This window comes from Protomyctophum bolini (genome assembly GCF_963924005.1).
Source record: "Protomyctophum bolini genome assembly, chromosome: 2".
Classification (NCBI taxonomy): domain Eukaryota; kingdom Metazoa; phylum Chordata; class Actinopteri; order Myctophiformes; family Myctophidae; genus Protomyctophum; species Protomyctophum bolini.
The window spans coordinates 24,011,781-24,024,308 of record NC_137863.1 but is presented as its reverse complement, the minus strand read 5'-3'; the positions used below and the strand labels follow the sequence as shown (position 1 = coordinate 24,024,308).

Sequence of the window (12,528 nt, the reverse complement as noted above, 5' to 3'; positions counted from 1 at the left end):
TCAGAGCCACCTGTCTGTGGCCTCGCCCAGGCGCTTGCCTGGCCTGCACCTGCTCCGCACACAGACAAGCACTTTCCACCGTAACCTGAGAGACAAGGGAGCTTAAAGCAAAATGGACATTCTTTAATAATGAAAGAATACTCTGCTTACAGAACAATACTTGGCTTACACGCTCTGTTTGCACAGCGACGCAGTTCAAAAGGCAAGGTCAGGCAGTGCACACTCGCACTCTTCTGTTCACTTCAACGAATGAGTCGCCGCAAATCAAAAGGAAATAAAGGGTCATCCTTACTAAAATGTGCAGGGCAGAACACTGTTTGTCGGTTGATTTACATCTTACTGAAAATAACCAATTTACTGTAGCCTACAAGTTCACAACATGTGATGCAGTGTGAGCATGTATAGATCTGTTAGTTATGCCGAATGTTCCCCCGCTGAATAGGGACTCTAGTAGGGTTCATGTGGTTAAGTTGTCATCTGTCAAGCAAAAGTCAATGTCTAGTGTAGAGCTGCGCGTGCAAAGTATAGACGTGGGTGCGCTCACTGATTGACGGCCACGCAGAGGGGAGTGAGGTGCCGTGGACCACACGTTGTAATTATAAGATTGCAATTCATTTGTGGCCACAGAGGACACATTAGCCTGCCAGCGTTCAGCAGCCCAAGCTCTGCTGCAAGGCTGACGTCACACAGCCATGCTGCATTAGCCACCGTCACCACCGCAATGCCACAACGCTGGACACCTTCACTTTGTCTCTCTCTCTCAATTTCTCTCTTGTTCTCTCCCCTGTCTTTTCTGTGTTTCTGGCTTCCCTCTCTCTGCAGGGTATATATCACCTGTGTCCCCCCACCCTTCTCTCTATTTCTCACTCACTCTCTGCGACTGCACCTCTCTCTCCGTCTCTTTACATTTCTCTGTATTGCTCTGTCTCTCTGTCTGTCTGTCCTCCCATGCTCCTATCTCCGTCATGCTGCCTGTGGGCTGTGCGGTAGATTTGGCTGCTAGACCAGCTCTCTGTGGTCTCCCTGCATGTGCCTTTGTTGCTTTATAGATAAAACATCAAAGCACATCCTGCTCCGAGAGGAGAAGGGAAGAAAAGGATGTCGGGGACGTTCGCTTGTTTCTCCTCTCTCTCTCTCTCTCTCTCTCTCTCTCTCTCTCTCTCTCTCTCTCTCTCTCTCTCTCTCTCTCTCTCTCTCTCTCCCCATTCATCTAAATCCCCCTCCTTTATAGGCTCTTTTCATAGTTTTTTCCTGGCCCTTGTCGCTCGTTCCAAAACTCCACGACTGTACTCTACTATATTTTCTTTTATTTGCACGTTTTAAAATAACTGGACAGATAATTCAGGACATCATTTGGACATTCAAAGCACAGGAAACTAATACAGAGAGCAATGAGTGAAGAAAAATGAAGTGGTGGAAATTACTGATATTTCCAATTTTCAGTACTTTTACTTCTACTCCAAATGTTTTTTTATTCCGGACTTTTACTTATATTGCAGTGTTGATAATTTTACTTAAGTAAAAAAAAAAAGTTTAAGACTGCAGACGAGGACACGTAAGAGAGAGAAGAGAGTGTTGAGTCTCTTTATGTCCCCTCAGAGCTCTGTGCTGCATGTGTTTCAATCTTCACAAGACTCCATCTCCTTCACGCCTAATTGCCCCAATTCATACGTCGTCCCACAACGTTATCGCACGTCAATATAGCTGACCAACAAGCTCACAGCATGTCGCAGACGCCACGTGTTGTGAGCTTGTAGGTCTGCTGTTTTTGGCGTGCGATACCATCATGCAACGGAGCATAAATTAAGCTTAATCCGAGAGGCTGTGGAGAACAGCCTGAAATCCTCCCTCTCTCCAGAGGAGTTGGGTTACACAGGCAGGGCTATATCTGTGTCTCTGTCATCACCAATCAGACCTGGGGCTATATGGGTAACTCTCTCATCTGCAGTTAATGCCCGGGGCTCAAAAAGGCATCCCTGACATCTCCCGCTGTCCCACAGCCCTCATTAGCCCCTTTTACGCACAATACGCAGTGTGTTCAAGGGGGGAATGTTGCCCCATCATTCCACCTCGCTGTTACGTATAAAAGGTATGGTTGGACACGGAATGGGGGTGCATGTCGTTCTGCCGTGAAGCTGACAGTGGTCACAAAGTCAAATTGATGTCCGTGTGAAAAGTGGACAGCCGACAGGGCAGGACAGTGTTGTGACGTGACGTCTATACAAATACTAGTGTAGAGTGGGTATATATACTGTCGGTGTACTGTTTGCTTCTGTTTTTGCCTCAAATGTCTCTGGGACTGTCAGTATTTTGTATTGTATATGGTGTATACTGCTGTATATTGTTCCTTATTGATAGTGAGATTACCATAGCTCTGGTCCAGAGCGTTAGTGAGTTCTCACTCTGGACTATAGGGCTATAATATTCCACTATCTGAGTGTTGCTAACCTTGCTGTATCTTAAAGGGACACTTCACCCTTTTTGCAAAAGAATATATGTTAATGACGTTTAGGAGCTTTAGAACACTTTCCTGGGGGTCTTTATGTGTGTAATATGTGGTTTTAGATATTTTAGATTGTAGCAGTGAGCCTGTTGTCTCTGATGTCATGGACACTGGGCTCACTTCCTTCCTGGACTACATGTTGTCTCAGTAAGACAGCTCTCCCCCCTATCCACAAGGAGGAGCAGTGCACCAAAGAATTATGGGAATTGTAGTCCAGGAAGGTAGTGAGACCAGTGTCCATGACATCAGAGACAACAGGCTCACTGCTACAATCTAAAATATCTAAAACCACATATTACACACATAAATACCCCCAGGAAAGTGATCTAAAGCTTCTAAACGTCATTAACATATATTTTTTTGCAAAAAGGGTGAAGTGTCCCTTTAACAGAATTTATTGTACTCTGTATCCGTACCATAACTGCTGCCTCTGGCAACTGAATTCCCTCCGTGGGTCAATGAATGTCTATCTAGCTTTCTATCTATGGTCTGTGCACCTTCAACTTTACATTCTTCTTTTACCTCCTTCAATTTCTCTTTCAATGTTCATTTCACTCAAGTTCTCGCTCTCACATGCGAACTGTGTGCATGCTACTCTATGTTCAAGAACATACCTTGTGATTAAACAAGAGAAAAGAAAGAAATTGAAATATAAGAAAATAAAGGTCTGCATCTCTCCCCTTCCTCTCTCTCTCTAGGCTCAAAACTCCAAACTTTTGATAATTGATTTAGTCTAAATCAGCGGTTGTTGGTTGCTGGATCAGGGCCCTGCACTTGAAAGTGTAACCCACCCATTTGACGACTTAACACGGCAGCCGGCTGAGCCAAAAAGGATAATGAAATGACCCTAAATTAACTGAACTTTTAATTACATGGCTTGGTTAAATGCTTGATTCTGATTGGTCAATCACTGAATTCAGCTGTGTAATATTTCTTGATAATGGCCGCTCCACTCTATAACAGACCTCTGTCTAATGAAAGCCTCAGAGCACCTGGCCGCGCTGCTTGCTCTATGTATTCAACATGACAGCCATGTAAACAAACACGCAATGTAATTTACAGATAAACATCTCTCTTTTTGAAGCGAGAAATAGACGATGCAGTAAACTTTTTTTCCCCCCTATTTGATCAACACTAACTTCCTTGTTTTCTGAGGCGACTGTGTTGCAGCTGGGCATGACAAATGTATGACGTAGTGGTAGTTGTTTAGAAATAATGCACTTCAGGATGGTTAAACACCTCGACTTCGTCTCAGTGTTTAAACATCTTGTCGGTCATTATTTCTCCACAACTACCGCCGTGTCATACATTATCCCTTGCAGAATGATCTCTTTGACAATAACTGAGTGGGTTATGCAAGGGATAATATATGCCGCGCCGGTTGATAAATTCATTATTAATGAATTAAACACAGAGGCTTCATCCTGAAGGCGATTATTTCTAACAACTAGTGGCGCAGAGTATATTATCCCACTTATTACACCGCTACATAATAAATAAATTAAGAAATTGACCCAAAATTAACAACAAAACAAAGTATTTCCTTGCTCACGATAATTAAAGTATTCCATAATGCGCTGGGTGGACACAGTCGCCTCGGAAAATAAGAAAGTGTTGATCAATTAGGCCTACAATCAATTTCCGGTTACTGCATTGTGTATTTCTTGCTTCAAATGTTTTCAAAAAAAATCTTGATAGCAACATTTAGTTGTAAATGACATGGTGTGTTTGTTTGCATGTCATGTTGGATACAGCACAAAATAAAGCAACGCAAATTATATGAGCAGGTGGTCTGAGCCTTTGATTAGACAGCGGTCTGTTATAGAGCCAAGCGGTCATTATGTTAGTGATAATGTATGGCTGGGTGGTCATTGTTGATAGATAAATCACTGACAGGGTGACTTATGTATAAACAATGACTACCCAGCTGTGACATTATGTGACATATGTTAGTTTACATGGCTGTCATGATGGGTACAGCATAAAATCCAAGCAGCACAGCAGGTGCTCCGAGCCTTCATTTGATTAGACATCGGTCTGTTATAGAGCGGAGCGGTCTATTATCCAGACATAACACACCGATTAAGTCCAATCAGAATCAAGCATTCAACCAAGCCATGTAATACAACTTTAGCATGCTCTTCTTATTTGGATATTTGCATATTTTCAAATGCTTCTGTCAAACAGCATGGAGCAACGGAAGCTCTATCATGAGTAAGCGATAAAGCAGAAGTGGAGAGCCTATAGCTCCCCACTTCCGGACCGTTTCGTCTTTACAGTCGCGCAAATTTATCCTAATATAAATAGATATCATCTAAGCATATATAGCTTGTTGCTTAGCAGAAAAGGAAATAAAAAATAAAATAAAATATTTAGATAGATATTTTAAAATATATTTTCGGGAACTGAAATGGCAGCTTCCTTACTTAGATTTCGGGAGGTGCAGTTCCAGACTCTATAGTACCGTAGCTTTGGAGATACATACAGGAGACTATACTCTGAAGGAAAACGTGACTGTGGTCTGCTACATGTGTAGGCTATAAGATGTCAACTTTAAGCATAGTGTACCACTATAGAGCTGATGCTGCTGTGTTATGTCATTCCTCTGATTCCAGTATCATGACAAGGTATTTGGCATGATACTGGAAAAGGACTATTTTCTGTTCCCCAAGGGAGGGGAAACTGCCCCTCTCAATATGCAGCGCAAAACAACATTACCTATATTAGCCTATACATAAAAACAGGATAGCAATATTTAAACATTGTTCTTTATGCCACTATTGTGGGATGTCTGTATTAAAGAAGATAGTTGTTGAAATGGATCCATTGGGTCAGATTTTACACTATTTGATTCAAATGAACACTCTTGTTACTGTGAAGTGTTCAGTATAATCTGTGTCTGGTCTGTGTGTGTATGTGTGCGTTTTAGGGGAAAGAACCCGCCTCTGTATTGAGAAGTGAGTGTACAAAAAGTACTGATGTGCATGTGTCTGGTTACGAGCCCCTCATTTGTGATAACACTGGGTATACAGTTAAAAGGTCTTGAATGCATAATGGACCGAGCTAACGCAAAGCTGCGGCGGCCACAGGGACGCGTGGGGGAGCGAGGATGCAAGGCCAGCAGCGGGCTCGTATGACAGGCCAGGGCCATCTGCTGAGCCACTGCAGGTTGGGTTCACGTCAGTGAACTGGCGTTCTGACTGATGGGTAACTGTGGCCAAAGGGAAACGGAGGTTAGGATACACAGCAACCAGATCTGCTGTAAGAATATGACAACACGCGTTCATTAAGCCTAATTTATGCGTCGTGCGACGGAAAAAATCTGTTACCGTGGGCAAGTGGCGAAGTATAAATAGGCTTTAGTATCCCCAGTGCCTTGCCAAGGATTTATTAAAAGAAATTCTAAGGCAGTAAGGCGAGAGACGGGCAGTAAGGCGAGAGACGGGCATTAACATCACTATATATGTTGGGTTAACGTTCTCCTGTAAAATTTCAACGTGGCCGTAAACCCCCACATCTCATGTATTCCCACCAGAGCCAAGCGGAGGCCCACTACAAGGGGAACCGTCATGCTCGGAGGGTCAAAGGCATCGAGACGGCCAAGACGCCTCGTGCCCAGGATGGTGACAAGCAGCCTCCTCCTCCTTCTGCAACCTCACCTTCACCGCCCGGCCCGTCCCCGTCTAGTCCTGAGCCTGACCCCAGCATGCAGGGTAAGCCATACATGCGTGTCTTACAACATGTACTGTACAGACCACACACACGCACACACACACACACATTGCAAAGATGCCTATTTGACTGCGAGGTCAGTGTTCATGGTGTGGGCGGTTCTTGTGTGACCGGTTAGGAGGGGAAACAGAAATGAGTGGGGCCTCAGTGCCATGGTGTCTGCTAAGGGAAGGCCTCTGTCTGCAGAACTCTGCACTGGCAGGATCAGCTGGCTACTACTCAATCATCAAGATGACCGAGTCGGTGGGTGGGTGGGGAGGACTGGGAAAGGAGTTGTGGGAGAAAATGTAAAAAACAAAGAGTCGTATTCTCTGTCTGTGAAAATTGCATATGATGTCATACTCTTTGAATAAAATGTACTTAAAAAAAATAAAATAAAAGATGACCGAGCTCCCTCTGAACCACAGGAAGATTGGTGAATTTGGTGGTAAATTTAGTGGTTCTCAAAAATGTCGAAGACCCCCAAATGTATATGATTATGTGGCCACGGACCCCCATTTGAAAATATTTTGTGTCAGAGACAATTGGAATAGGGCATAGGGGTTTTAAGCTGTTCCTCATTTCGCTGGGGACCCCATGCAATCCCCTCAATTACCCCTGGGGGTCGCCAGACACCACTTTGAGAGCCAGTGACTGTATGCATCTATAAAACACAGCAATGCACCTGAAATACAAGTTGCTGTTTGTAATAATGTGTATGTGAATTTAGTGATGAGCATGCACAAGGGACAAAACAATCCCTCTGCTCATTATCAACTCAGATGACTCGAGGTTCCCTCTTTCACTTCCATATTCATTAAATATATAAAAGGTCTGGTGCATTTCTACTGATCCTCTGCTAGCTGTGTGAATTGGTTAGATTTAATGGCTGCCATCACCTGAATCCAGATGGACTGGCAGCTGTGTGCGTCTCCTGGGGTAGCTAGCTTTGACCATGGAGACATACTGTGTAGACAAGACAATATACTTTATTATCTTCACATTTTAAAGACCATATTCTGTCTATACTTTCTATAACCATTATAGTAGGCTTTGTCCGTGATCATACATGCTATTTGACTGCTTACTGTGTAATGGTTTATGCTTTCACTGTCAGCTTTGATGTGATTTTGGGTGTATTTTATATTTGTGTATTGTACATCACTGATGGGTAACTATAGTCTAACTATTATGTTTGTTACTGTGTTGTTTGAGTGTTGGCAAGGTTTTCTTATAAAAGAGACTTCATTTAAATTTGATGACCTACAATCGAATCATTTTCAGAAGGTTCCAGTTAATTTCCACATAGCTTTGTTTGATTGGCTGTCAGGTTTGAACCGGAAACACATGACACATTTACATGTTTCCAGTTCAAATCTTCTGCTGAACTGGAATGAAAAGGAACATGATATGGTCATTTATTATTATTATTATTATTACTTTACAGAAGACACCCAATCCCATCTTGATTCCAGTGAGTCACCTTTGACCCATAGCCCCCTGCCACCACCCATGGTGAATTCAGCAGATGCAGATTTTGCCCTCCTGTCATCATCGCTGAGCAGCACATCACCCTGCTCTCCCCCCTCTTCCCCGGGCCTTGGTGCCCCTCCGGGGGATCTGGCCACTGTGGCCAGCCTTCCTGACACTCCATCCCCAACACCCAGCCCCTCTTCTGGGGAATCTGAGGAAGAAAAAGCCAAGAAGCTGCTCTACTGCTCCTTGTGCAAAGTAGCTGTCAATTCCCTGTCTCAGTTGGAGGCACATAACAAAGGTAAAAATCCTTCTCCAAGAAATGAGGAAGCAGGAAAAATCTGTCTGTATGTTCACAAATTCATCAATCTAAAGAGTGTGTGACATGATGACATCTAGAGGAAAAAATCCTTATCACACCTGAGGGACACTATACATCATTTGAGTCAATTTTAGAAAACTCTTCTGTATGTATGTAGAATACAACAATAGTCCTCCAAGCCAATATTGGTGCATTACTGCCACTTAGTGGCAAGACCAGCGCTTTGAAAATAAGTTGGTGGGATGTAGTGATGTGTGGGATGATAATGAGTGTAGGGTAAGGCCCTACTCTAAAGAGTAAGATTATCTCAATGAAGATTGTTTTGTTAAAAAATATTATACACAAATTCTATAAAACTAGCTACTATTGTGACAAAAAGAAAACATTTGGCATTACATTTAGAGAGAGTAATAGTAGTAAGTATAATGGCACAGATTTGGAATCTCGTATTTCAAATAGCTAAGAGAATTATGTTTGGCTTTGCCATCCAGAGATCTCTTAAAATGAAAACAACCTGCAGTGCATAGAGCTGCACATCATCTGTAATGTCCTTCTCTTTGTGCTCACAGGCACCAAACACAAAACCATTCTGGAGGCTCGGAGTGGACTGGGACCTATCAAGGCTTACCCGCGCCTGGGTCCCAATCCCAGCCCAGAGCAAGGCGGGGGGTTATCCTCTGACCCTGACACGCAGGAACGCACCTTCCACTGTGAGATTTGCAATGTGAGGGTCAACTCAGAGCTGCAGCTTAAACAGGTGAGAGAGACCACAGGAGGCTCCACAACCACAGAGGGGGCCCTTATAGAGCAAAACGATTGGGTGGGTGATCTGCAAAATGGGGACAGGTCAGCTACTACAGTATCCCCATTTTGCAGATCACCCACTTATAGCCCACCGATTACAGGTGTTTTGACTGACATTTGGTCAAAAAGCAAAACATTTTGGAAAACTTTTAAGTTTCTAAGAAAACCTGATACAGATTTGATTTATACAAGTTCATATATCAGTCGGACAATTCCACCAATTGTCATTATCATAAGTAATCTTAGGGTCCAATTCAGACCGTCTCTAAAAGACGTTTTATTTTTCAGCATATATCTAGCCGGAGACATCGAGATGGGGTTGCAGGAAAACCCAATCCACTCCTCAGTCGGCACAAGAAGCGCACAGAATTTATGGTACAGACTCATCTATTCCATCAGATGTGATTTATTCTTTTTATACTTATTTTGTATGCTGTAAAGCGATCTTCAGCAAAGCTTAAGATCGCTTTCTCTCTCATCTCTCTCTCTCTTCTCACCATAATATCTCTTTCTCACGTTTTCTTACAGTCTTCCATGTCCATGACTTTCTCAAAGGAACTTCCAAAAACTCTTGGGCCAGGACTATTACCGAGTCCCTTGGCAATGGCTGCGGCGATGGCAGCTGCAGCTTCCTCAAATCAGCTGTTGCTTCGGCCGCCCGGCCCACTCTCTCACCCCCACCAACATCATCACCATCATCACCTCCTACAGAGCGCGGCCCTCAGCCTGTTACGACCCGCCCCGGGCCCCATTCGCACCTCACACGGGCCAATCCTTTTCACCCCTTACTGATGCTGACACAGTGGGGACCAATCAGGAAGAAGCACACTGTGACGTAAACAGGGAAAAACTACATTGATAATCAATGAATCTCTTCTTTACACCATGTTAGACATTTTATGAAGGAGGGGCAATGCCGTTCACACATTTCATGATCTTCTGTTTATTACCGATCTTTCTGGACAATGTACCATTGGACGCAGTTGGTTTAACAAGGAACTTGTGGTGCATGACCAAACATGCTCTACTTCCTGTCATGCATGACCTTCGTCAAACGTCCTCCAATATCCAAAACATGACGCCTTCGAACATACAGTATACTTTGTCATAATGGATTCAACCCATACGTCCCTTGTCTTTTCCCTGTGTCGAGGTCCATTGCCTACCAAAAGCCAGCATTAGCATTATCAAAAATATGGCCACTGGCTTAGACCTGTATTAGCTGACAGCTTGGCCCTGTTTTGTGGGCTGCATACAATAAGGCAACAATAATCAAAGCATCTATACTGTGGTTTAGGGTTCTAGATTTGCTACTGTACCTTTTCTGCGGCACAAAATTATTTATATTGAATATCTCAAGTTTCTTACTCTCTGTTCCGGCATTGAGGATGACAAACGTTATAGCCTATATTTCCCTCTCTGGGAGAGGAACTTAGGGACATGCAGACAGGCACAGCAAGAGGGTATAATTTATTGTGTCTTAAAGCAGGTATGTATTTGTTTCTTTACCAAAACAAACCCATTCATGATTTGGGTTTTGAAGTGATGATGGTACTTGATTAAGCTATTTGATGCTTTAAGCAGCTACCTGCGTCCAGTCTTACTCTCTGTGCACCATAAACGAGGAAAGGAAAGGATGAGACCGAGATTAACTATAATTTGTGTCTGAGCCTCCCTAATGGCCAAAATATAATTGTCAGGTGTCTGTAGGTTCCCCTGAGCATTCCTCAAAGTTCTCCCCAAATGCTATCCACATGGCTGTGTGCTGTGTGCATTAGTTAGCAATGACAAAGCACACAGTAAAACTGTGTTAAAATACAATGTAAATTTCCACAAAAAAGAAAATAAATATATATGCCATTATTTCAACACTGTGAGCAATTCTGGGCAATCACCACAGTGACACCATAGCATCAGTGCATAAGCTGTCTGGTTGAAAGGCGCTGGAGAGCATTTAGAAAAAACACAAGCAAACATATAATGAGTCAAACCAGCCAGCATTAGCCTCTGTTATGGAACAGAAGAATGTGGACCACACGAACGAACACACACACACACACACACACACACACACACACACACACACACACACACACACACACACACACACACACACACACACACACACACACACACACACACACACAATGTTTCATGAGAATTGCCTCACAATTTAGGACTGAATACTGATATATCAAGCCACAATGTTTTCTGTAGTGAGACACGTCATCAAAATCCAGACATGGAAGTGACGTCATGGTGTTTCTCTGCTCTGCCTTGTGTACTCTGTCCTACCTGAAGCAACTAATACTGCTGTGATCATCTCTCTCTGTATGAACAGCAGAGGAAAGGGAAAGTGTAGCAATACTTAGCACTCCTGCTAACGATGTTTCTTGTAAACTGCAATAAAAAAGAAAAGTCTACAAATGTATTAACAGTTATTATTTAGGAGAAGTATATTGAGTCATAATTGTATGTAGATTACTGTAGAAATGTGAGAGAAATGAGAAAAACTTCCTTAATGTTGAATAAATAAGCTGAAATTATTTTTGCTGCAGTGATTCCCTAAATATCGTCACTGTCGGGTGGAAACCTCATATGTCCAAAACCTTACATTTTTATTATTATGAAAATGCATTCTATGTGAGCTTGTAGATCTGCTATTTTCACTACTTTCGTGCTACGCTCTTGTATGCTTGATGAAGTAGGGCATCATCAATGCCAGGCAGCAACGACAAATAAACAGATTGTTTGGCAAGTAATCAGATTACATTGACACTGTCGTGCGTCTGTGAATAACAACTTGGATATAATACTTATAAATAGTTAGTAAATAGCAATATTAAACTGTAACTAGAAAAGTGTGCTCCTCTGAGCGCATTTCTCCACCAGACTAGGTTGTCTAGCCAGGGCTGTGAGTTTTGGGGGAAATGTACTTCATGTTAGTTACATCATGATCTAATTAATACATCAAACAATTATGGTGTGACCTATGGTTCAAGAGTTATAGGCCAAAATGCAAAGTGGCCTGTGATGTAGCTCTATCAGGCCAATTAGAAAATAATTTAAGTGAAGATTCTTCCCTGGTCTGCTGGGAGTAGTCTATGCACCAAGAGTTTTATAATGTAAGACATTTCTCAACAATATGAGCAGTTAGCCCATTATGAGCTGTTATTACTGGCTGTCCTTCTGTCTAAATCAATGAACTAATTAGCTTCATAATGTAACAATTATTACATTATGCAAAAAGCCATTATTACATTATGTGGAGTTTTATTATGAGCTGATTAGTGCACTGAACCTTTATTATGTTATGAGCCGTTATTACTTTATGAGTTGCTACAATCCATTATTTCCTCATTGAGGACTTTGCTAACAAAGGAAACGCCACTACATGATGATGTCAAACCCATAACATAAAAGCTCAGATGGAAGTACAGCATTACAGAGAGAAGGCTGATTCTTCACCACTAGCAGAGTAACACTGGGGGAAATCTTCAACTCAAAGGTGAGAAATAACAAAGTCACACAAATCTTGTGATTTGTGTGATTTTATTAGTTTGACTTTAATATACAATTCACATTGTGGTTTCATAATAATGCTTTGAAGTCACACACTGTAAAAGGAACAAGAAAACAATAGCATGATACAAATGTTCTATGGGAGAGTACAACTAAATTTCAACATTGAATGTATTTTTACATTTCCGTATTT

At 42.4% G+C, this 12,528-nt stretch overlaps 1 protein-coding gene across 5 annotated transcripts in view; it reads left to right on the top strand.

Annotated features, from left to right (window-relative positions):
• The window catches only part of LOC308329603 (zinc finger protein 385A-like), a 48,189-nt gene extending 36,720 nt beyond the window's left edge, over positions 1 to 11,469 (top strand). For all 5 annotated transcript variants that reach the window (XM_080783998.1, XM_080783997.1, XM_080783996.1 and 2 more), the window contains 5 exons: positions 6,039 to 6,216; positions 7,662 to 7,988; positions 8,579 to 8,766; positions 9,102 to 9,188; positions 9,342 to 11,469. In XM_080783998.1, coding sequence (XP_080640124.1) covers positions 6,039 to 6,216; positions 7,662 to 7,988; positions 8,579 to 8,766; positions 9,102 to 9,188; positions 9,342 to 9,605 — 1,044 coding nt within the window. In that variant the 3' untranslated portion in view covers positions 9,606 to 11,469. The remainder of the gene's footprint in view (positions 1 to 6,038; positions 6,217 to 7,661; positions 7,989 to 8,578; positions 8,767 to 9,101; positions 9,189 to 9,341) is intronic.
• The last annotated feature ends 1,059 nt before the right edge of the window (positions 11,470 to 12,528 follow it).